Source organism: Ahaetulla prasina, chromosome 5 (assembly GCF_028640845.1).
Source record: "Ahaetulla prasina isolate Xishuangbanna chromosome 5, ASM2864084v1, whole genome shotgun sequence".
Lineage (NCBI taxonomy): Eukaryota > Metazoa > Chordata > Lepidosauria > Squamata > Colubridae > Ahaetulla > Ahaetulla prasina.
The window spans coordinates 10648215-10674889 of NC_080543.1; the positions used below are offsets into that span (position 1 = coordinate 10648215).

The 26675-nt window shown below is 40.2% G+C and overlaps 1 protein-coding gene across 6 annotated transcripts in view; it reads right to left on the bottom strand.

The window, feature by feature from the left end:
* Nucleotides 1–26675, bottom strand: part of PICALM (phosphatidylinositol binding clathrin assembly protein) — an 86068-nt gene that overhangs the window by 5284 nt on the left and 54109 nt on the right. For 2 of the 6 annotated variants that reach the window (XM_058184688.1, XM_058184687.1), the window contains exons 13-20: nucleotides 22984–23133; nucleotides 16032–16139; nucleotides 14820–14951; nucleotides 14701–14731; nucleotides 13780–13879; nucleotides 12173–12196; nucleotides 8999–9058; nucleotides 7215–7319 (exon numbers count right to left, since the gene is read on the bottom strand). In XM_058184688.1, coding sequence (XP_058040671.1) covers nucleotides 7215–7319; nucleotides 8999–9058; nucleotides 12173–12196; nucleotides 13780–13879; nucleotides 14701–14731; nucleotides 14820–14951; nucleotides 16032–16139; nucleotides 22984–23133 — 710 coding nt within the window. The remainder of the gene's footprint in view (nucleotides 1–7214; nucleotides 7320–8998; nucleotides 9059–12172; nucleotides 12197–13779; nucleotides 13880–14700; nucleotides 14732–14819; nucleotides 14952–16031; nucleotides 16140–22983; nucleotides 23134–26675) is intronic. The other 4 variants (XM_058184692.1, XM_058184691.1, XM_058184689.1 and 1 more) reach the window with 3 other exon arrangements.

Below are 26675 nucleotides of genomic sequence, written 5' to 3' on the forward strand. Positions count from 1 at the left end.
AGAGATTTTTAAGTGAGATTTAACTCTAAGAGTTGTAAACCTAATTTTACGGAGCTTCTTTTCCAAAAACTCTACACTACTAACCAGAGCATACAAAACATTTGCCAGACCTATTCTTGAATACAGCTCACCTGTCTGGAACCTATACCACATCTCTGACATTAATACAATCGAACGTGTCCAGAAATATTTTACAAGAAGAGTTCTCCGCTCCTCTGAAAACAACAAAATATCTTATACCACCAGACTTGAAATCCTGGGATTAGAAAACTTAGAACGCCGCCGACTCCAACATGACCTGTGTTTAACACACAGAATCATCTATTGCAATATCCTTCCTGTAAAAGACTACTTCAGCTTCAATCGCAATAATACAAGAGCAAACAATAGATTCAAACTTAATGTCAACCGCTTCAATCTTGATTCCAGAAAATACGACTTCTGCAACAGAGTTGTTAATGCTTGGAACTCACTACCTGACTCTATAGTCTCAACTCAAAATCCCAAAAACTTCAACCAAAAACTGTCTACTATTGACCTCACCCCATTCTTAAGAGGACTATAAGGGGCGTGCATAAGAGCACAAAAGTGCCTACCGTTCCTGTCCTATTGTTCCCTCTCATTATATCTAATTAATATAGTTGATGCATATTTTTGCTCATATATATGTTCTTTTCTTTTATGATGTGTTGTTGTTTTATGTCAATGTTTACGTATACTGTTGTGACCAAAAATAAATAAATAAATAAAAAGAGATGTTTGCTAAGTGAGTTTTGCCCCATTTTACAACCTAGGTTGCCACAGTTGTTAAGTGAATCACTGCAGTTTACAGGTAGGACCTCGACTTACAAAAGTTCATTTAATGACCGTTCAAAGTTACAACGGCACTGGAAAAAGTGATTTATGACCGTTGTTCACAGTTATGACCTTGTCAGCATCCCCATGATCGCGTGATCAAAATTCAGGTGACTGGAAACGGGTTCATGCTTATGACCGTTGCTATGTCCCGAGGTCACGTGATCCCCTTTGGCGGCCTTCTGACAAGCAGAGTCAATGGGGAGGCCAGGTTCACTCAACAACTGGGTTACTAATGTATCAACTGTAGTGATTCACTTAACAACTGTGGCAACCTAGGTTGTAAAATGGGGCAAAACTCCCTTAGCAAACATCTCACTTAACAATGGAAAGCTTGGGCTCAATTGTGATCATAAGTCAAAGACTACCTGTATCAGCAATAAGAGAGCTGATATCAGCTTGGCTACGGATTGGTTTATCTATTGCACTGTGGAGTAAATCCACCGAAAATGGATGTTAAGAATAGCAACAGCACTTAAGAATTATATAGTGCTTTACAGCCCTCTCTAAGCGGTTTACAGAGTCAGCCTATTGCCCCCAACAATCTGGGTCCTCATTTTACCCACCTTGGAAGGATGGAAGGCTGAGTCAACCTTGAGCCTGGTGAGATTCGAACTGCCAAACTGCAGTCAGCTGGCAGTCAGCAGAAGTAGCCTGCAGTACTGCACTCTACGCACTGCATCACCGTGGCTCTTATACAGTGGAGTTAACAATAAAGCATTGCTTATTTTGCTTTCGTCCCCTCAAAGGGACTATCTGCAACAATTTCTTTTCACTACTCCAGCTCTTGCTTTTTTGGTTTTATGTTGAGGATTCTTCACGTCCAGTGGGTAAAATTCTCTATTTAAATTACAGGCAGAGACAGCATATCAACAAAAGGCCTTTCTAATCACTTCCCACCTTTCACCGTAGCCTAAACTATTCGGCCTACGTGTGTGTTCGTACAGGGACTTAAAAAAAAAAAAGAGGTCAAATACAAAATTCTGGAAGGGAAGAAATAAAAAAACAAACAAACAACGGAGCAAGAATTACAGTAAGTGGCAGAGTTCCTTCTCCTCGTTTGGATGGTTTCCAGGCTCAGCATTTGGCAAATCATGTTAAAAGGAACAAATGTGCCTGAAATATTTGCTGCCAGACACAATGAACTGCGCTGGACAATATTTTCATTGCCAAAAGATACAACTCAGGATTCCTTCTGGGAATCAAAGCCTGCAAAAGCTGGGTAGAGCTACGCTGCATGGAGTCCTCAAATTATGACCGTAACGGAGCCTGCCCATTATGGTGGTAAACCCTGATAATCATAACTTGGGTCATCCATGTGACCTAACACTTAAGACTTATATACTGCTTCACAGTGCTTTACAGCTTTCTGTAAAGCGGTTTTACAGAGTCAGCGTATTGCCTCCAACAATCTGGGTTCTCATTTTACCGACCTCAGAAGGATGGGAGGCTGAGTCAAACTTGAGCCGGTGAGATTTGAACTGCTGGCAGTGGACAGAGTTAGCCTGCAATACTGCATTCTAATTATGGTGCCCCAACGACCTATACCAGGGGTCTGCAGACTTGGCTCTTTTAAGACTTGTGGACTTCAACTCCTAGAGTTCCTCAGCCAGCTTTGCTGGCTGAGGAACTCTGGGAATTGAAGTCCACAAGTCTTAAAAGAGCCAAGTTTGCAGACCCCTGACCTATATGATTTTACAACCCTTTTTTGTGGTAGTTGTTAAGCCAATGCCATGGTCGCAAAACTGGGAGCAAATGCTGGGTTTTCGACAAAAGTGTGGTTAAAACGCAGTCATGTGACTACAGGATGTTGCAAAATGGCCGTGTACATAAGATGGCTGCCCAATGCACAAAGATCATGTGATCATGGGGGTTGCGTGTGGAAGCATCAGAACTCTGAATTTGGGTCATAAGCACTGCCCCCCCCCCGCGAGAGGTCCATTTTTAACTTCAAATGGTCACTAAGCAACTGGTCGTAAGTTGAGGACTACCTGCATCCACTGATACATGTTTATTTTAGGGTTTACACCACAGTTTTCATCAGTTCTGAAATCAGTTCTCATCACTTTATTAATAAGAATTCAAAAGCCACAAAAAGGGAGGTTAAGGAATACATAAGGAAGAGCCAAGGTGGCGCAGTGGTTAGAGTGCAGCACTGCAGGCTACTTCAGCTGACTGCTAGCTGCAGTTCGGCGGTTCAAATCTCACCAGGATCAAGGTTGACTCAGCCTTCCATCCTTTCGAGGTGGGTATAATGAGGACCCAGATTGTTGGGGGCGATAGGCTGACTCTGTCAACCGCTTGACAGAGTGCTATATACAGCCCAGAGGACTGTATATAGAGTGCTATATACAGCCCAGAGGACACACAACTCTTTACCCAAGAATAGGCAATACTGGCTAAAAGATAAGCAACCCTATTGGTTTTACTGCAATTTCTGAAGCTTGAGGCAATTAAATTAAAATTAAAACCCTTGTTTCCAGATTTGGCACTTCTACGTGCCTAAGCCTACCTACGGCTTACTCACATTTATTCTCAGAGACACTTTCAATGTTAGTCCACTGCAGACAACGCAACTGAAGACAAGTCCAACTGGGGTTGGACTAGAAGATCTTCTAAGGTCCCTTCCAAGCCTCTGTACAAATTAGGTGAAGAGAAGGGAATTTTTCTTCCCCGTTACTGTTCTGGGCCCTTTTTAAGACAATTCCCCGTGTGTTTAAATTCTCTTCAAAACCCTAAGTAAATAAATATTATCAATATGTGAAAGTGACTGTCTGTTCCATGTCAACTGTCACGACCGAATTTGCTTTCTGCTAAAAATAGACTAGTTATGTTTAGAATATAATCTTACAAGTGGGTCCAAGATACTTAAAAAGTTTAGCTAATTCTTCCTACCATGGAAACTGTCTTCCAAACAGCAGCCCTGCATTGGCTTTTTTTAAAAAAAGTAAATATTTTAGTCATACGTATACACAATACTTCAGTCACACTGAATGTGGGAAGGTAGAACAAAATTCTATTAAAAGCGCTCAGATTCCCACAAATGCCTAAAATATCACTCTGATCCAAGCTTTCCCATAGGATTTTAATTCCTTCCACGTTCTGGTTCCAGCACAGGATATCGACTTCGTCAGGGGAGTTAAATAAAATTAAACGCGTCTGTTCCTTTGCCTTTGATAGTATTCATGCTTGTATGAAGTCTCTTTCATCCAGGCATTTCCCTCAGATGAGAAAACTGCTCAAAGGAAACGAAAGCACATCAGTGTACCTTAACCTGGTTTAAGTTAGCCATGAAAACCTGGCTCATGAAAACCTGGCTCTGACCCCATGCCCTGGGCTAGGGAATGGAGCAGATTTCGCCCATTTGGGTGAAAATGTAGTGTTAAAATAGCATTAGCAATAGCAATAGCACTTAGACTCATATACCACTTCATAGTGCTTTTACAACCCTCGCTAAGCGGTTTTATGGACACAGCCTATTGCCCCCAACAATCTGGGTCCTCCTTTTACCCACCTTGGAAGGATGGAAGGCTGAGTCAACCTTGAGCCTGGTGAGATTCAAACTGCCGAACTGCAGCTTAGCAGTCAGCTGAAGTAGCCTGCAGTGCTGCGCTCTAACCACTGCGCCACCTCGGCAAAGATAATGTTTTACTGTCTGGAGCAACCTTGGGAATTTCCAGGAGTGTGGACTCCTCCCTCCAGAACTCTCATCAATGGTCCTGCTGGCTTTGGAATTCTGGGGATTGAAGTCCTGGAAATTACCTTGAGAAACCACCCTGGTCTGGAAGGTTATTGCTCTTTTTTCTTGGTTATAATGTTTTTGACTGTTTTTAATATTCTATAGCATCCAGAGTCTTTAGGGAGTTGCGCAGCCTTAGAAGTTTGTAAATGAATAAACAAGCTTATATTATCCAAAATTAGTTGCTTTGAGTTCAGTAACTGACACAACTTCCTTATGCATTTGCTATAGTTCAGTCTATTTGTTACATGCTCCGCGCTGCTTTATTCCTTTCCTTTCCTCTCTTCTCCTCTCCCTAACATAAATTTCCTTATAGCCTCAACATCCCAAAGATGTTTTTTTTCCCAAGAGGCAACTGGACATTCTGAACTCCAGAAAGTCCAGTGGCTTCTTGAAAAAACAACAACAACATCTTTGGGACAACCGTGAGCTGGATGGCTGGGAATCTCCACAGAAACTTAGCCTGAACAGAAAAAGGTGAACCTTTTGCTGTTAGGAAGCCATCAGGAATTCATAAATGGCCTTTGCTGTGAAAGCTGACGTTGAGAAGGCTTGGAAGCAAAGGGACTGAGAGAAAAACAAGACTTTTATCCAAACACAATGCAAGACAAAAAAAAAAAAAACAATGGCAAGAAGGCTGGTTCAAAAGAGTCATTATGTGCTAAACCTTGGGGATGTTCTAAATAGGACATGATTGCCTAATTGTGGTATATCTGAGTTTCTGTATTATACTTCTTTGAGTAAAACATCTTAAGTTTTGACTATTCTGCTCTTGGCCCCTGAGTGATGGTTGGGATATTTTCTGTTATGCTCTGGGTGAAGCTCCGACGGTAGCAAATTACTAAAACAGCCTCTTACAAGCACCCTTAAATGTAAAAACCTATCTGTAGGTCAGGACCACACACACGCAGAATAGGAACTGTACTTTGTGTCTGGAGAGAAGCAGGTGGATATGGAAGAGAGCAGAATGAGAAAACTATGTGGGGGTTTAATGAAGGAAGAGAGAGGGACATGCCATGAATGGCCCCTTTCAGTTCCATGGCCAAATGGTGAAAGTCCAGGCTCATTCACTCCAGTTGCTCTGGTTAATATATATAAAACACAGAGAGTTCGCCCGTGCGTGCAGCTTAACGAAAGACTTGCCAAAGCCCACAGGTGACCCCAAAAGGAACAACAACTTCAAAATGTTAAGGCAGGCCAAGTAGAGGTGACACCCGGCTAGCAAACAAGCCTTCACAACAAGCCTTTGTTCCCTCAAAAGAGAAACTCTAATAAATCTGACATCGCCAAAGCCAAGCCAAGGGCAACGAGGAACCACAAATGGTTTAATTCACGGGCAAACCCAGAGAGTGCTTCCACTGAGGGCGTGCTGCTAGTAGCAACAGTTGATTTCCTTAAAGTACATGGCCAGGATCCATCCCAAGCATTCAGGTTACAAATTCTTCTGCTCCATGCTATTCAGGAGTAGAGAGGAAGAAATAGCTCATGACTGAACTCTCCAAAATATGTCCTATCTGTGAAAATACTGCTGGCCTCAAATCTTTCTTTTTCTTTTTTGGATAGCCTAAAGACTGTTTTGGTTTGATACTGTAAAGCAGGGCAGCTTTTAAGACGTGTGGACTTCACCTCAGACCTGTGGACTTCAACTCCCAGAATTCCCTAGGCAGCCATGCTGCCTGAGGAATTCTGGGAGTTGAAGTCCACAGGTTTTAAGGCTGCCAAGGTTGGACACCCTTGCTGTAAAGCTTTACAGTATCTAATTCTTTCTGAAGATCTAAATAGACACAAGCCTTTTCAATTCGCATCGGGATCTCTTATCTTATAAAATCAATTCTCGGGTTTCGGCACCGTCCACGTGTTTTCCGAAAGCTTAAGAAAGCAAGTTTGTGGGCATAGAGACACCACAGAATTCAATACCATCTTGATTTTAGAATGCATCCAAGGGGAACATTTACACATTCTCGTGTAAGGGAAGAACAGAAATGGAACATTTCCTTCATTATAAATAAAAAGAAACCCAAAGTGTGCAGTGACATCAGTACAATGAGAGCACGCTGTAGGCATCCAAACCAGCGTAATACTTTTAAGCCTCAGAAGTGGAAACCTTATACTTCATCTGGATAGTGACACACGTTTCTTTATCACTTTCCTTCTAATGCATCCTCTGGAAACATGCATTATTTATTTGTTTTAATAACTCTTCTGGTTCCTCCTCAGCTTCAACTTCTCCGACAGAAAAAAATACTATTTTTTATTTATGAATTCAGTGGGCTTTTTTTTGTGTGCAGTTATTCTGCCTTTCTTGTACCACGTTCACAGTAATCTCTCCAATAATTTGATTGTCACCTCAAAACTTGCTTCATTAAGCTTTTGAACAACTCTCGTCTCAGATCTTTGGAGTGATACATCTTTGGTGTATAATAAGCTTTCTTGAGATCCATTTGGACAATTTCATCTGGCTCAGAATGAAAGCTGTCTTGGATGTGAAATTAGTTTAACATCTGAAGCAGATATGTCTGCTTGCCAATAATGATTAAAAAATATTTTAACTGATTTCATCCTTCTAAAAAAAGGACCTTCTTTGCACTTTCAGGGCTGCAGAGTAGAAATTAAAACCTACCTGTGCTCCTGATATAGGACCAAAAGGATTTGGAGGTCTCATGACAGGTTGGCTATATATTAAAGTTGGCTGCGTCATTACTGGTACTCCTCCCATTTGGGATGGCTAAAAATCCAGAATAGCACAGAATTAATGTTATGAAATTAAATCAAAATGATGAAATGCCCACCATTAAGAGTTTCAACCATCATCTTCTGTTAACAAGACAGTAGAATATTTATGAAATAGCAGGATGGGTTAGCCATTAGAGCTACCACAAATTTATTTATTTATTTTTATTTTATTAAATTTTTATACCGCCCTTCTCCCGAAGGACTCAGGGCGGTGTACAGCCAAAATAAAATACATAATATATACAATTAAAAGAATTTAAAATAAAACTATTACTAAACGGCTGATAATTAAAAAAGATTTAAAAATTTAAAATATTAATAAAACCCCAATTTAAAATCAACTATTTATGCCAGTCCTGCTTGAATGAATAAATATGTTTTTAGCTCACGACGAAAGGTCCGAAGATCAGGCACTTGACGTAAGCCAGGGGGGAGTTCATTCCAGAGCGTCGGTGCTCCCACAGAGAAGGCCCTACTCCTGGGGGCCGCCAGCCGACATTGTTTGGCGGACGGCACCCTGAGAAGGCCCTCTCTGTGAGAGCGTACGGGTCGGTGGGAGGCATAAGGTAACAGCAGGCGGTCTCATAAGTACCCGGGTCCTAAGCCATGGAGCGCTTTAAAGATGGTAACCAGGATCTTGAAGCGCACCTGAAAGACTACAGGAAGCCAGTGCAGACTACGGAGCAGTGGTGTTACATGGGAGCCACGAGCGGCTCCCATTACCACTCGCGCAGCTGCATTCTGGACTAACTGCAGCCTCCGGGTGCACTTCAAAGGCAGCCCCATGTAGAGAGCATTGCAATAATCCAGCCGAGACGTAACCAGAGCGTGAGTGACTGTGCATAAGGCATCCCGGTCAAGGAAGGGACGCAACTGGCGAACCAAGCGAACTTGGTAAAAGGCCCTCCTGGAGACGGCCAAAGAAGTCATTGGACAACACTTTGCTGTCATTTTTGCTGGAGGGATTTTTCCTATCCAAACTTGGCCACTTTAAGACTGGTGGACTTCAAATCCCAGAATTCCCATGCTGGCTGGATAATTCTGGGAGTTGAAGGCCACAAGTCTTAAAGTTGCTAAGTTTTAGGGACCCCCACCCCTCCGATTTTAGGAATGGCCAACAAGAATCTGCTTTGTGTTTCCAAAAAGAGACCAAAAGAAAAAAAGAAAAAAAAGCTCCAACCCAGAGGATACATACAAAATTCTTTTGCTACATCTGTCCTTGCATCATTTTAAGGTATTCTTATTCAGAAAGCACCCTTTTCATTTCAGTTGTAATAACTGAGCCTGATGGTTACCGTTTCTTACATCACCCATCTGTTTTAAGTTAACTCTAATTTTAACTGTACATTTGTACAAATTCTGGAGCACATCTGGAAGGTATTAGAAGACTGGAAGCAAAAGAGTCTATTATTTCTAAGGGGTTACAATTTGTCTCCCACTTTTCCACCATAATGTGCTCAGAGTAGTTTACCATGAGTGATTTTCCTAGCAAACTGAGATCACAAACTGGGAAAAAAAATTCAGAATTGGAACAGATTCATCTTGCCCATTTGGGTGTGTGGCATCTTGTCACAGAAACGTCTTCTCCAGACAAGCACAATAAATATATTGGGAGGGGATGTATAACAAATCAATGCTCCGCAAAGGACTTAAAATAGAAACTTTACTGACCATTCCGTATCCCATCATTCCTGTTGGCGTTGTAGCAGGATAGGCCATGACAGGGGGTGCCTAATGGGAAAAGCACACCATTACTTTGTTCTCTTTTTTAACCTTGGTTTTTTTATCGGTTTTGACATTTTTTTAACGATAATCATTGTTCTGTATATCTTAAAATATACACCTAAAACCGTTTGTTTGTGAGATAGGCAGCAACATAAACCATATAAACTTGATGAATGAGTGCATAAATAAATAAATCCCCAAAGAAGAAATGATAAAAGACACAGTTGGTTTTATGTTGGTTTTTGTTGTTAACTGTGGCTCTGATATTTTTGAAGGGAGATAGCTGTCCCCAATCTCTTAACTGGGACAAGATAAAAGAACTGTTAATTAACACAATTAATGAACTATTTAACTGACAATACTCTTGTATGACCTCCATAACCAGCTGAACCCCAATTGGCAATTACATAATTTATTAGAATAATCAATTACTGATTAAAATAAGCTGTTTGGGAACTGCTGCTCTTTTGAAGCACCAAAGCACAGTTGCAGATGCCTGAGATATCTACAGCTTAGAGCTGGTCCAGGTTAATATGGGGATCTCCACAAACTCCAACTTACTACCTTAAATTATTAAATTTTAGGTAGGAAATTTACCAAAACATTAACAATCGCTCAATGAATCTCTAAAACTGCATGAAAAGGAACTCCAAATTTGATGGACTTTAGACAATTATTAGATGAATTACTGGGAGTGTGCTAGGTATTTGCATAAAGTTCAACAACTCTCTCTCTCTATATATATAAAAAATTCTATATGCCAGCACACATATATTCTGAGTTTTTTCTCCATGTCACAGCCAGTTAATATTGACAAGGCGTTTTGTAAAATATATGCCTTTACGTTTATTAGCATTTTAACCTACATAGCTTAGGCATGAATATCTTTAATTTTATATTAATTTTGTGACATCTGCTACATTCTACATCATATCTGCTTCTTGAAATCATCCTCTGCAGCAACGTATTTTCATATTTAACTGACATTCAGGAAGATTGGGAATTCCCTTCCTCCTTCATGGTTCATTTAAAAAAAGTTTCATAACACATCAAAAATAGAAGTATTTTCAAACCAAAATCCCAAATGCCACAAAATTCTCCATAGTCAAATCCTTATATACATATATTTCTCTTTGCAAGCAACTGTGCTTAAGAGTAGCTTAACATATATCACTACTTCCTCCTCCTTCTGATCAGCAACGATTAATAATAATAATAATAATAATAATAATAATAATAATAATAATAATAATAATAATGCACTTTTTGGTCAATTATTGGAATTGACAGCTTTAATGCAAAAATCCTAGAAAGAGGCCAATTGCTCCATAAAATGGCAAGCAGAAAAACATGTGTATAGTATAGACACTAGAGTCATTCTGCTATGCAGTTTTCTGAATTTAAAGGACGTGCATGTCATACCCATAATTTTATAAGAAATTCAATGATCTAAAAGATTCTCCAACAACATAAATGTGAATGAAGGAAAATCTGTTTTTCCTATGGACTACACTGTTACACAGGACGATGGAATCCAATTGGCCATTGTGTACTATGATTGATGAAATAGCAGTGATTAATATTAACATAGCAAAATACGGTGTATATATAAGCATATACATGGTCATACGTTTGCTCATTTTTTAACTGTTTAAGGTGGCTTAAGATTTTCTTCTCCGTGAAAAGATTATAGGGAAAGACCAATAATGATACAGGGAGTAAAACCAAATGGGCTGAAGGATGATATTTGAAAAGAAAGAGCTGAAGAATTAAAGTTGCTGTGATTTTTGATGTATGGAAATTCAGTCGTAAGCGTCACCTATAGAGCAGATTGAATAAATGGGAAGATTATCTAATAGATAATAACTTCTATCAGTTGAACTTACCTCAAAAACAGGTAGTGCTCAACTTACAACCATTTGTTTAGTGCCTGTTCAAAACGGCATCAAAAAAAGTGACCAATAAGCATTTTTTACAGCTTACAACTGTTGCAGCATCCACATGCTCATGTGGTTTCGGTAAATAACATTATAAAGTCTCCCTTCTGTCAAATCTCAATCTCTGGGGATCTCATGGACATCCTTATTGGCAATAATAATAATTTACTATTTCATTCCTTATATCCTTATTCTTGAACAAAGTGACTTAGGACCATTTTTCACGACCTTTGTAGCATCCCCACGGTCATGTGATCAAAAAATTCAGACCCTTGGCAACTGATTCATTTTTATGACAATTGCAGTGTCCCGGGTCACGTCATGTCATGACGTGCTTTCACGACCTTCTGACAAGCAAAGTCAATGGGGAAGCTGGATTCGCTTAACAACCGTGTTGCTAACTTAACAACTGTCGTGATTCACTTAATGACTGTGGCAAGAAAGGTTGCAAAATGGGGGCAAAACTCACTTAGCAACTGTCTTGCTTAGCAGCAGAAATTTTGGGCGAAATTGTGGTCGTAAGTCGAGGACTACCTGTAGGTATTTAAGAATATAAAGTATTTAGAGACTTCATTCTTTAGCTCTTATCAATGCTTATGAACAATTAGGCCATTTGTGGATATTTTTTTTTAAAAAAATTATCATATTTTTTTTTTGAATGGAATGAGATAACACTGCAGTTCAGACATTTTTTTTTTTTGAATCAACTGACCCAACATGGGAAATATCACTCCATTCAGTGATATTTTAGAACATATTGGTCTCTCCCTCTTTGAAATCAACTCTATGGTAAGTGGGAGTGGAAAGAAGCTTGTGAGGTTTCATGCAATTATTTGTACGCACGGACGCCTTTTTCCCCCCCATTTAATTTATTCAAATTCAAATGCATTTAAAAAGGCAATGCAGACGCAACACGCCAGCTAATTGGGCAGCAAATGACAAGAGTTAAAGCAGGAAAATAATTGTGAAATATTTCTTCATGCCGTTCTTGGCTTCAAAAGGGTGCCCTTAAAATCTGGGACGTATTAGAAGCTGCTCAAAATTTCCATCATGCCCAAAGATCTTAACAGAAGTGTGGAGTAGCGGGATTATGAGATTGTGCTGTAGTGGTTAATATCAGCATGCCAATCTGATTGCAAAAAAATAAAAATAAAAAAGGAGGCTGCAGGTTTTGTTCACTTACGTATTGTGGAAAATGCATGCCATTCTGTTTTTTCCCCCGGGAAGAACAATTACACAATGCAATAACATTGGATTAGAAATGATTGCTTACACAACAGGATATACACAAAAAGCATTTTGGTTACAAGTGTGCTTAACGACCCCGAGGACACACTCTTGTAAACCAACAAGACGTTGAGCGACAAAGAAAATTAATAAGATTTGATAAGTCTGTGACAAAAATATATAACCTAATCTACTGTAGGCAAGTTTGTCACACTTCGTGTATTTCTGACATACTGGACTCCAGCAATTTATGACAACACACTGACAAGAAAATGAGACAACATAGTGTTAAAGCAGAAGATTAAAGCAAAACACCACCTTCTCCGATCCCAATAGATCACGAAAACTCAAAACGTTGCACATGGTATAACACAAAGCCTAAATCTCCTCAGATTACACCCACGCTTCCTAGAAACCTATTTCAAAATTGTCATTCCCATATTTGTGATCTGTAAGAATACTGGTGTTTTTCACAACTGCTTCCATGGCTAATTTTCTCTTTCTGAAATGATTTAGAAATATTTCTTGACCAAGAGTTGGGGAGGTCAAGGGAAACAGATAGGTTTAAGAAGGGGAGGTTTCTGCAAACTTCAGTCTCATTTTTTTTAAGCAAAACATGCCTGGAAGGTTTTTTTAATTTAGCCTTCATATTAAAACAGAAGTATGACAACTGTGTGCTCTGACAGAGTTCTTCCATGATTCTCTTGATGCCTTGTGTTTTTCTGCCTTGTGACCTTCCCTGCCAATTCCCCACAAGCAAAGTCAAGAGAAATACCTCCCTCCACTTTTTAAACAAAAGGTAAGCCACTAAATGCTGCACCTTTTAAGACTATAGCTGACGTTAACTTCGAATTGGGTATTTATCAGCCACTATGAAGTGTCTTGAATCTAATCCAAAAAAGAACATTCGTAATTTGGATAGCCAGGTTTTCTAGAGTACGTATTAGAATTCTTGATGATACCTTATATACCCAGAATGCAATCTATGCTGCTGGATTTATGAAGTCCCCCATGATAGTGGTCCCCAATCTCTGGGCTTAGCTGGAGGGCAGGGGAGAGTGGCTGGAGGCGTAGCTGGAGGGGAGGGGGGAGTGAACTGAGCTGCATGTGTGCATGCACGTATGTCGGCCCAACATTCCTGCAAGTCAAGCTGCACTGCCAGTTGCATGGCTGAGTTTCGAAGAGGCCACGGCCCAGTAGTGGTTGTGGCGCAGGTGGAGGTGGGTTTCAGCAGGTTCTAACCAGTTCTGGAGAACTGATAGCGGAAATTTTAAGTAGTTCGGAGAACCGGTAATAAAAATTCTGACTGGCCCCGCCCCCAATTCTGACTGGCCCCACCTCTGCCTCCCAGGTCCCAGCTGATTGGGAGGAAATGGGGATTTTGGAGTAACCTTCCCCTGGATTGAGGTGAGAATGGAGATTTTACAGTATCCTTCCTCTGCCACGCCCACCAAGCCACACCATGCTCACTAAGCCATGCCCACAGAACTGGTAGTAAAAAAATTTGAAACCCATCACTGGGCCCTGGGAGTTGGGGATCCCTGCACTATGGCAACTGCTTACCATGGTTGGAGCATTCCAAGCAGTGGTGGGTGCAATTTTGGGCTGCCAGTTGGAACCGCCTGTTAATTTCTTTTCTCCTGGCTGGGTCCAGTTTACATCACTATAAATAGATGTTCAAGGTATTAAAAGTCACATATATTCATGTTAGAAAAGCTACCCCAAAGCATGAGATTTTGCATCCTCCATCTCTACAGGTAGTGCTTGACTTACAACCATTCGTTCAGTGACGGTTTGAAGTTACAATGGCACTGAAAAAAGCGACTTATGATCGTTTTTCAGTTCAGGCACGTGGCAACTGGTTTGTATTTTATGACAGTTGGAGAGTCCTGGGATCATGTGAATTGGCTTTTGAGACCTTCTGACACGCAAAGTCAACCGGGGACCCAGCTTCCCTTTTACAACTTTGTAACTAATTTAACACCCACAGTGATTCACTTAACAACTGTGGCAAGAAAGTTTGTAAAATGGGGCAAAACTCACGTAACTGTTTCAGTTAGCAACAGAAATTTGTGGCTCAATTAAGTCAAGGACTGCCTGTATATGATTACAGAAGGAGAAAGAGGAAGAGGAGGAGGAGGAGAAGAAGAAAAAAAAAGGTGGACGGGAAGAGAGCAGAGAACAAGGGGGGAAGTGAGGTCTACCATCAGTCCAGTAGCCACCATCAGCATGGATATTATTGGGGTAAATGGAAGATGCTAAATATTGGTTGGTCAGTCACAGCTGACCAGAAATCCCAGAATTCTGGGAGTTGACGTCCACAAGCCTTAAAGATGCCAGGGTTGGAGACCCCTGCTTTAGAGTACTCTCCCAATCAACAACACTATCCTTATCCATACCATTAAAATATGAATCTGGTAAGTCATGTAAAGCTGCTGTGAACATATATTTAGAAGGGGGGAAAAAAACTATTAAAAAACTCACTTTTTTGCTGTCCCATTTCCAATGCCCAAATCTGTAAACAAAACAAGAAAATTGTTAGAAAAAAAAGTTCATTTCTTTTAAATTTTGATTTTTTATACAAGTCCCGTACAAATACTTACTGCCTACAAGGTTGGCTAGAGATGAATCCAAGTCATCTAATACCAACTTATTGGGTGGTGCTTTGCAAGATGGAAGATTCTGGTTCTGAAAAGCCACTGTTGGTTTTAGGAGTCCACCTAATTCATCAAAGCCTTAAAAACAAGACATATCAGTAAATGTCACAGAACTTTTCCAATTATCGCATCAGATATCAACACATATGTATTTTAAAATCTTAGCATAATACAGATAGTCCTCGACTTATGCCCATAATTGAGCCCCAAATTTATGTTGCTAAGTGAGACATCTGTTAAGTGAATCACTGTCCATTTTATGATCCTTTTTTGCCACATTTGTTAAGGGAATCACTGAGGATAGTCATAGGGTTATTAAGTGAATTGGGCTCCCCCACTGGCTTTGCTTTTCAGAAAGCTGCAAAAAGGTGATTACATGATTCCAGGACACTGTAACCGTCGTAAGTACGAGGCAGTTGCCAAGCATCTGAATTCTGCTCATGTGATCGTGGGGATGCCGCAATGGTCATTAAGTGTGAAAAATGGTTATAAAATCACTTTTCTGAGTGCTGTTGTAACTTTGAACAGTCACTAAGTGAATTGTTGTAAGTCGAGGGCTACCTGTACAGCTAAAAACACTTCAGGAATTCTGCTACTATGCTTCAAAAGTGTGGGGGGAGGAGATAGCTAAAATACTGCCTTCTTTCTTCTGTAAAATAAAGTTGACAATTCCAGAAATTCTGGGATCAAAACCGAAACAAGAGTAAAAGGAATCAGCTGAAAAAGTTGATTATCCCCTGCAGGCTCTTCCAGAATTAGCCTTGGTGGAAAAAAAACACAAAAAAAACACTTCACTGAGGGTGAGAAAATTCATAGATGTCATGAGATGAAACGCAATCTGCTCATCCTTGGGCAACACGGCATTTAAAAGACTCCTTTTAGGAAAATTCAAGAGCTCTTCACACAGTTGTGTGCCATTTTTTCTTTACTCTGAACAGGATTAAGGGGCCCTTAAGTGGGTTGTTTTCTTGCAGATGTTTCATTACCCAAATTAGGTAACATTATCAGTGCTAATGCACACCACTGCACAGATGATGTTACCTAGCTGGGTAATGAAACATCTGCAAGAAAACAACCCCGCTCAGAAAGCACCAAGAACCCTTCATTTCAACCCCAATCTAAAAATGTTCACCTTTAAGGGCTACTTAAAAGACTTACCACTAGGATCCATTGACGCATTTGAACTTTTGTTTCCAAACACAGACTCAAAGTCAACGTTAAGGCCTGCTGATGGCTGCGATGGGGCAACAGAAGATGGTGTAAACCCTGCCAACAAAAATGGGGGGGAACCCCAACAATTTATTTATATGCATTATAATTGTGATGATTGAGAAAATTCAAATGCTGGATAACAAATCAGGAATTGGAGGAAAGTTCCATGATTCAAACAATGAAAAATTCAGAAAAACCATAGAACTGGAAGCAGCCCTAGAGGTCACTGAATCAACACTTTGCTCATTTCAGAAATACAAATTAAAATATCCTTAGCAGATGGCCAATTCAACTTCTGCTTGATAGCAAAAATAATACGGAAATACTGCATGGGCCATTTTTCGTATCTAGAAAAGTATAGAAGGAATACGTCATTTATTGTTTGACACATATTCCCTAAAAAGATGACCTGAGGTAATCTCCTTCCCTCCCTTCCATGTCTGTCTATCTGTCTGTCATACTAAAATATACTTTTATGTACTTTAAATAATTTTAGCATTACTACTGAGCTGGTGTCGTGGTAATTTTCTAGTTCAATTCACAACTTGTAAATCAGTTTTTAATAATTCTTCTGAATAGTATTCCTGACTTATTTTCTACTCTACTGCTGACCAATCCATAAAGATTCCTGTATTTGAATCACAAGCATTTAAAATGACATTTGGAACCTACATTATATCTACCTCAACCATGGGTTTTTAAATTAAGTTCCCAAAAATATTTGTCAGCCATTGAAGCCAAGCATATTTTACACTCCGTTTCCATCAAGCAGTCATGGTACATCTTCCACAGATATCCACATATTTTATGTCTTGCCTTTTATTAAACCTCTTGCAACAACCACTAACCCAAAAAATTGGGTGGGAACAAGGACCAATTTTTAAAGAAATAACTATGCCACCTTTTGTACACTGAATCTGATATTTCAGCACCAGGACTAAATCAAGGGGAGACCACAATGTGAAATAAAAGTGCTAGGAGTTTGCTGACAATATTAAAAGCAAAATACAAGTAGCCCTCCACTTTACAACCATAATTTGAGCCCAAAATTTATGTCACCAAGTGAGACATTGGTTAAGTGAGTTTTGTCCCACTTTACGAACTTTTTTTGCAACTGTTGTTAAGTGAATCACTATGGTTGCTAAGTTAGCAACATGGGGTTGCCGTTAATGGAATTTGGCTTCCCATTCACTTTGCTTGTCAGAAGGTCACAAAAGGGAATCACATGACTCCAGACACTGCAACCATCATAAATATGAGACAGTTGTCAAATCTCTGTACTTTGAAAACGTGACCTTGGAGATGCTGCAATGGTCACGAGGAAAAAAATGGCCATAAGTCACATTTTTCAGTGCTGTTGTAACTTCGGGCAGTCACTAAATGAACTGTTGTAAGTCAAGGACTGTCTGTATATACAATGCCATGCATGTAAGCTGAACTTATTTCCTCTTGTTGCAAGTACAATTTTTGTAAAGCTTTAATGTAAAGAAACCTCCTTGCAAATTTTGCAATAGTGACAACAAAAAAATGTTTTATTAGAAATAGGAAAGCAAGGGACCGAAAGCAGAGAAGAAAATACAATTCCAATATTGAGGCAGACAGCTTGTATTGTATGTATAACTGGTTAGCTGAATACAAGCCCCTCAAAAGTATTATTACTTTTGTAGACCTGGAAGTGGCATACAAGAACTAAAACTTTACACACAATCATTTTATTTGAAAAAGAAGTCTGAGAAAGTGACACTTTTTTTGGTTAGAAAATGATAGTTATTTGTAGTCATCATAGTATGCCGCAGAGTGCCAAAATGTCAAAAAGGCAAATGCTTGATCCAAAATCTTAAATCATTAAATGAAAACACAGCAATAAATTCAGGAAACAGAACTTCAGAAAAACAGATTCTGATTTCCGAATTGTATTACAAGATTTTGAACTCAAACATGAGGGCTTGTTATTTTTAGGAAGCCCAGATAGGCAGAAAAGCGAACATGGAAAACGGGAAAAAAATAAAAATCAGAATCTTCCTTCCAAATATTTCCTTAACTTAACTAATTATCCAATCAGTTTCAATTCCATCTAAAGGTTGTTGAAAAAAAGATATGCATTTCTATTCTTCTACTCCCAATCATAGAAGAGCTTCAAGTTCCTAACTGGGTTTTTTACACCACACTGCAATTGGAGATAAAATTGTACAGCACTGATCAACATTCAGGCGTCTGGCATATGTTAGGGATCAGGATAACAAAATAACAGAGTTGGAAACCTTAGAGGTCTTCTAGTTCAACCCCTTGCACAAGCAGGAGACCCTATACCATTTCAGACAAATGGTGGTCCAATCCCTTCTTAAAAGCCTCCAGTGATGGAGCACTCACAGTTTCTGAAGGCAAGTGGTTCCAGTGATTAATTGTTCTCCCTATCAGGAAATTTCTCCTTAGTTCTAGGTTGCTTCTCTCCTTGATCAGTTTCCATCCATTGCTTCTTGTCCTGCCTTCAGGTGCTTTGGAGAATAGGTTGACCCCCCTCTTCTTTGTGGCAGCCCACATTATAAATTTAAGACAATGGGCACCAAATTTATGATGTTGGGGGTGTTTAGTAACCTAACAGATTTCCTCATAGTGACTCTTTTGTCTCTCCTATATCCATCTAAGGCTCCCATACCTTTCTGGAGTCTTACCTTATGCCTTTCATACTCTCTGGGTGTATATATGTGCATTGTACAACTCTATTCAGATTTTTCACTTTTTATGTCTGGCATACATTTTATGCTTTTTTTTATATGACTGTAACCCCTCCCATTATGCTGGTTTATGGCCATCGTAAAGACTGGTTGATACTCCCAGTTATTCACTTATCAAGACACCGTTTGCTTGCTGTTAGTCAGAAAAGGGTAGTAAGTGTAAAAGGATGTTGACTAAGATTCTATGAACAAAATAATGAAGGGCGTTTCCAGCAAATGCAGGATGACAAGATGAACTGTTGAGCTGCTTAAAGCGGCTCTTACGTTTGTCAACTTTGAAGCTGGTCTGGCGGAAGGTTTCAGTGCTGCCACACTGGAGCTGAGGGATAGGGAGGGGGGAATAGAGATAGCTGGGGGTTTGTAGCCAAAATAAAATACTTTCTCTTGGGAACCAAGAACATCCTCACATCTGGCCCGAGGAAGGAGGAGTGAGGTCACTAGCCAACCAGACAGCATCTTGATTGGACCAAGTGACTGACTGTTTGGGGTTGAGGGAAAACTTTTAATTACGTGAAAACCATGGGAACCGTCAAGAGTCGGTTTTCACCAGATCTCTGCCAATATGATATATCCAATAAAGCTGTTCTTCGAGGAATCCACCTGCCTCAGCGTTTTGCTTGCTATGGGTCTATCACTTGGAACCCTGACAACGTTCCTGACATACTTCTATGAAAAAAAAAAGAAAAATAAATTTGCTCAGTTTTCAATTTTCCTAATTTTTCCACATCTTTGTATGGAATGTTAACTTTCACATTACTAATCCTTGTGTTAATAATACCTAAGGAGAATCCAACAGAACATATAACACCATTGTTGAGTGATAGGAAGTCATCACCCCTTTAGATCCAGAAACTTTAGTAATTCACCACTTCTAGCTACAATAATTGCAACCAATGCTTTCTGTAATTGGTGATTAATTTCTGATGGGGTTGTGTAAAGAATTCTGGTCCATTTCTATATGGCAACTTACTTAATGTCCTTAACTGAGGTTTACTCATATGAACTGCTCATTTTAATTCCTGTTATGTTTTTAAGAGGTTTAAGGTCAGTAAACAAGCCAAAAATCCAAAGGAAGAATACTTTTCCACAGAACTGCGCTGATAACAATTCAAAACATAACTATATGAAGGTTGACTCAGCCTTCCATCCTTTGAGGGGGTAAAATGAGGACCCAAATTGTTGGGGTCAATAGCCTGACTTTGTAAACCGCTTAGAGAGGGCTGTAAAGCACTGTGAAGCGATATATAAGTCTTATTGCTATATGTACTCTATTCCAAATGGGATAATGATATTGTACTAAGCAGCTTCTAACACAACCAGCATCAGTCTGGGGGATTAAAAAAAAAGCCCACCAGACTTTTCCTCAGCATGGTCAGAGTTATTTAAATAGTGCAGACTGTTTCCCACATTCTCCATTCTCCATTCTCCATATAAAACCAAAACTGATATCAACTGCAGGTCAGTTTTCCTATTTAAGAAAACACCAACCAGAATGCCTTTTTATACATGTTGAACTTTTATCTCAGGTCATAAAATAAATAAAATTTATAAAGGCAGTGGGATTACTTAGGAAAACCATCACCAGAAGAATATCTATGGAGATTCTCAGTCATGCAAGTCATGGTTGTCCAAAGGGTGCTTTTTTCAAAAGACAACTTGGAATTTTCTTTGTTTTGCTTGAAGACATTTTGCTTCGCCCCCAAGAAGCTTCTTTAGTTCTGAAAAAGAACTGAAGAAGCTTCTTGGATGAGAAGCGAAACGTCTTCAAGTTGGTTTTTTTTTGGAAAAGCACCTTTAGGACATCACCAGAAGATTATGATCTATGATTGAACAACAGGAGAAACTAATAGGCAAAACCAGCATTTACATTTTGGACAATGATTTATTGCTTTTTTAAAAAGCCATTTGATGTTTAAAGAACATCATCTCCCCCCCCCGCCCCCCTTTCTTTAAATATCTTTGAGTTAGTGTTGACTCTTAGCAACTGCCTGAACTTGTCCCTGCAGTTTTTTTGACAAGATTTCAGAAGTGAGTTGTCACTGCCTCCTTCCTAGGGCTGAGAGAGAGTGACTGGTCCAAAGTTATCCAGCTGGCTTTGTGCCCAAGGCAGGATTAAGACTCACAATTTATTCACTTGGAGGTTTAAAAATGTAGGAAACTTGAAAGGGATACAGCTATATTCCTCCGTCTGGATGAGGAACAAAAATCCTGTGCTCTTAATTTTTTTACCTACCTCCAAATAGACCAGCTACAGTTGAGGGTTCATTGCAGAAATGGGAAGCATTAGAATAAACTTGTGGGCCACAAAAAGAATCTGATAGAAGCACATGAAGCAGAAGAGCAAAGAAGGAATGTTATGGAAAAAGAAAAGAAAAAACAAAACAGTGCACACTATTATATGGCTAACCAACTATTCAGACCCTAAGTTAAGACTATAATTACATGGCATTCAACACAGAGAGAGAGACAGGATCTTCTTAAATAGTAAAAATTTTATTCTATCCAAAGACAAGACAGAACGTTAAATGTTACATTTTATATCTCAGAAGCGGGAAAAAGTAAAGCAGGAGTGCTGATTACAAGTAGTCCTCGACTTACAATAGTTCGTTTAATGACCGTTCAATGGCACTGAAAAATGTGACTTAAATGGCCGTTTTTCACAGTTATGACCTTTGCACATCCCCGTGATCATGTGATCAAAATTCAGATTTTGGCAACTGGTTCATATTTATGACCGTGGCTGTGTCCCAAGGTCACGTGATCCCCTTTTGCGACCTTCTGACAGGCAAAGTCAATGGGGAACTCGGATTCACTTAGCAACTCGGTTACTAACTTACCAACTGCAGTGATTCACTTAACAGCTGTGGCAAGAAAGGTCGTAAAATGGGGCAAAACTCACTTAACAAATGTCTTATTTAACAACAAAAATCAGGGGGCTCAATTGTGGCCATAAGTAAAGGTCTACCTGTAGTGGATGATTATATGGGTGTCTCCAGGGAGTCAGATTAAAAAAAAAAAGCCAGATTGAAGTCATCTAGACCAGGGGTCTCCAACCTTGGCAACTTTAAGCCTGGCCGACTTCAACTCCCAGAATTCTGGGAATTCTGGGAATTCTGGGAGTTGAAGTCCGCCAAGCTTAAAGTTGCCAAGGTTGGAGACCCCTGATCTAGACAACTAGAAAAGTTAAACTGAATGTCACAAGTTTGGGCACAAATGATTTGGAGGTTACATTTCTCAGATCAGATAGCACCGCACCTTCCTTAATTTACTGACCAAAGTCACAAAACAATTAAGGGCATTCATGGGAACTCATACCTGAGCAGGATACGAACTGGTATAGATCACTGGGGAAGTCTCTATGGTAGGGCCATTTAGGTGCCTGGCACCACAATATTAATGATTTACTGAAGTAAAGCTTAACATCTTCCAGAGGGAAAAATCAATGACAAAAGCTAACTGATACAGAGTTCAAACAGAGAGAAGACAGAAAGGTAGATGGAAAGGAATGTAACGTAAACCACTCCCATCGCTCACTCGTTTGTAGAGATAGTCCTCAGCTTACAAGTTTTTGTTCTAAGTTACACTGTCACACCACTGGCCATCTGATGGCAGTTCAGGTGCTTGTCAAAATGGTTGCTGCGTCTTGAGGTCACGTGATCACAACCTGCAATCTCTCTAGCCGGCTTCTTGATAAACAACGTCAATTGGGGAAGCTGGGTTCGGGCTTAACGACAGCGCGATTCGCTTAACAACCATGGCAAAACTGGTCATCGAAGTCATTCTGGGCACGTGATGCCTTGCCGAAAGACCGTATGGCGTAGCGACTAAAATTCCGGTCCCAATTGGGGTCACAAGTCAAGGACTACCTGTACTTAAACTAAATCAAGGGTCTCTAAATTTGGCAACTTTTAAAACTGGTGGACTTGACTCCCGGGAGTCCTCAGCCAATCAGCTGAGGAATTCTGGGAGTTGAAGTCCACCAGTCTTAAAGTTGCCAGGTTTGGAGACCCCTGAATTAAATTGTTGGCAGATATTAAGGAAGATGGTCAGAAATGGACTCTTTCTCCCCCCCCCTTTCCCTACTGAAGGACCTTCAATTTGTCTAAGATTGACTATAGTCCCATCAGAGAAAAGAAAAGCCAGCTGGCCAGCCAGTACTTTACCAACAAACATCTCATGAGTTGGTGTCCTAGAAGTGAAAGAAGAAGGGTGAACATCAGAGGAGACAGAAAGGTGGTCGCTAGATTTTGTGAGGAAAGGATTTAAGTTTGGAATGGCATCGTCGATGGCATCGGGAGTGGATGCGAAAGGATCTGCAACAGTCCAGGGGGAGCAAGAAGGAAAAGGAAGGGGAACCAAATTAGCGGTGCATTAGTATTCAGGAAGAACATAGTAAGCAGATACGACTTAATCGTTTACGGTTCTCAGCTTGCATCCCAGAGGTGGGATTCAGCCGGTTCCGACCAGTTTGGATGAACCGGATGTTAATTTTAATCTGGTTCGCCGAACCGGTTGTTCCAAGGACTGGCTGACCCTGTCCACCCTGCCCCACCCCTCCCAGGAGTCTCCACATGGCTCACTTTGGACACCAGTAAGTGCAAGGTGCATGCGGACGCTCTGGGAGGGCGAAAAATGTGTCTACCAAAAATCCAGAAATGGACCTGTTTCCAGCTTCTGGAGGGCCCCCGGTGCCTGGAGGAGGCAGTTTTTCACCCTCCTGGAGGCTCCAGGAAAGCCTCTGGAGCCTGGGGAGAGTAAAAAACAGGCCTATCGGAAGTACCGGAAATCCAGAATTGGGCCCATTTCCGGCCTCCGGAGGGAAATAACACCACCACCTCCCCGCCGTGGTGCAGGAGGCCGAGTAGACCACGCCCACCCAGCAACCAGGCAGCGAACCAGTTGCTAAAAATTTTTAATCCCACCCCTATTGCATCCAGATCATAGATGGGGCACGTTTGATAGATTAAATTATTCTGGCTAATGCATGCAATAAGTCTTCGTCCTCAATCTAGCTCATGGCCTGAATAAAAATCAGCAACTCTTTTATAATGGGCAGGATAATGGAATGTTAAGCTACAATGATGAGTTTCCAACATTGGTTACTAGACCACTCAGTGATTTGCATATTATGCATTCATAGTAATCAAACACAGGGTTCTGTACAGGTAGTCCTCAACTTACAACAGTTCATTTAGTGATCGTTTGAAGTTACAACAGCACTGGAAAAGTGACTGATGGTCATTTTTCACACTTGTGACCACTGCAGCATCTCCATGGTCAGGTGATCTACATTTGGATGCTTTTGACAACTGGTTCACATTTATGACGGTTGCAGCGTCCCAGAGTCCCCTTTTGTGACCTCCTGACAAGCAAAGTCAATGGGGAAGTCAGATTCACTTAACAACCATGTTGCTAATTTAACAACTGCAGTGATTCGTTTAAACAAATGTGGAAAGGGAAATCGTAAAATGGGGTAAAACTCACTTAATAAAATTCTCATTTAGTGACATCAATTCTGGGCTCCATTGTGCTCGTAAGTCGAGGACTACCCATACAAGCATTTTCTACTAAAGGAAAGCAATTTGGGGGGGAAATCAAAGTTTGCTATTTTATCTGTTTGGGTTGTTGTTTTTTCAAACAGATAAACAGCTATGTTTTTTTTTTTCCTGAGGCTGCGTGACTAGACAACATCGTTGTTCAGCAATTCTAGGAAATGATTTTAAGAGCTGCAAATGGATGCTGTGTTCCTAGCCCCATGTGCTCTGAATCATGTCTTTTGTCTTCAAATCAAAATAGCTATCCTGATCAAGCTAAATTAGTTAATTTGTTCAGTGTACATATACAGGTCTCTTCAGAGACAGGCTCAGCTCCTGATGACTTCATGAACATATTTTTGTGATTTTCATGACAACAATATTGAAGTGATTTGCACTGCTCTTTTCGTGGATTTTTTTTTTCAAATTTTCCAGTCTAGTTTATAGCCTAGGGATTTCCTGACAGTCTCCCACTCAAGCACTAATCAGGTCTGACTGTGCTTAGTTTTTCAAAGTTGATTGAGACTGGTTAGATGTTACCTCCAAGCTGAGCTAGAACACTGCAAAAGTTTCCTTTTGTTGCTATATGCAGTTATCTATTTAACCTAAAAGGTAAAGGTAAAGATTGTCCCTCACACATATGTGCTAGTCGTTCCCGACTCTAGGGGGCGGCGCTCATCTCCGTTTCAAAGCCGAAGAGCCAGCGTTGTCCGAAGACATCTCCATGGTCATGTGGCTAGCATGACTAAATGCCAAAGGCGCACGGAACGCTGTTACCTTCCCACCAAAGGTGGTCCCTATTTTTCTACTTGCATTTTTTACGTGCTTTCGAACTGCTAGGTTGGCATAAAATGGGACAAGTAACAGGAGCTCACCCCGTTTCGCGGCACTAGGGATTCAAACTGGTGAACTGCCGACCTTTCAATCGACAAGCACAGCGTCTTAATCACTGAGCCACCGCATCCTGCGCAGGCTGCACTGGTTGCCGGGTGCGATTCCAGGTTCTGGTGATCACCGTTAAAGCGCTCCATGGCATGGGACCGAGATATTTACGGGACCGCCTACTGCCATCGATAACCTCCCATCGACCTGTGCGCTCCCACAGAGAGGGCCTCCTCAGGGTGCCATCAGCCAGACAATGTCGGCTGGCGACCCCCAGGTGGAGAGCGTTCTCTGTGGGAGCTCCGGCCCTGTGGAATGAACTTCCCGTTGGACTACGACTTCTCCTGATCTTCGGACCTTTAAAAGCGTGAGCTCAAAACCTTTTTTCATCAAGCAGGGCTGGCCTGATACAATTTTAAATTGAATGTTTTAATGGGATTTTAAGGAGATTAATTTTATTTATGACTTTTATTCAAAATTTTTAAATTTTTCAGCGTAATTGAATTAGATTTTTAATGGTTATTGTATTTTAAACTGTCGATATTTATGTTTTATTGCTGCTGTACACCGCCCTGAGTCTTCGGAGAAGGGCGGTATAAAAATATAAATAATAAAATATAAATAAAAAATAAATAAATCCCTTTATTTAACCTAGACATTTACTAATGACTAAGCAAATCTTTAAAAGCTTCAAAAATGAAGTAAGAAATGGAATCGATCTATATGGTTTCTAAGAGTCAACAGTGACTTTATTTATTTATTTATTTATTAATCACATTTATATACCGCCCTATCTCCCAAGGGACTCAGGGCGGTTCACAGGCAAGTAAAAAGCACATATAAATACAGACTAAAATAACAATTAAAAAACAATTAAAAAACTTATTCTACAAGGCCGAATTATTAAAAAACAATATAAATAATAAAACCCATTTAAAACCAATATAAATTTAAAATCTAATCCAGTCCTGCGCCTGGGACTGGATTACCAGTCAATCAATAAATGGAAAGGAAATGCCAGCTCTTCAAGGTGGAGGTACGTGTACTTCCATCACTGTTGGAAGGAAAGTCCCGGAGCCAACTTGTACTTTGGATTTTTGCCATCTGTGCACGCAATTAATCTTTGTCTACTCTCATATCAGTGTGTCAGATACTGAACTGATATGTCCAACACAAGCACTTTTTGTTTGAAACTGCACAATGGTACTGAGGTCGTTCATAATGTCTATTTTACAACCAGCTTCTATTGTCAAATAGACCACTGATTCGAGTCTTGCCTCTCCTTAAAGATTAACAAATGTACCAATCACTCTGAAGATTAGGGCCCATTTTATGAACCCTATGAGATATTCTTCTCAGGTGCTGTTAGAAGACACCCTGGTTGTAATGGCAAGTTTCTCTCCATCACCGTTCATGTTTTCCACATTACCTCTTTCAAA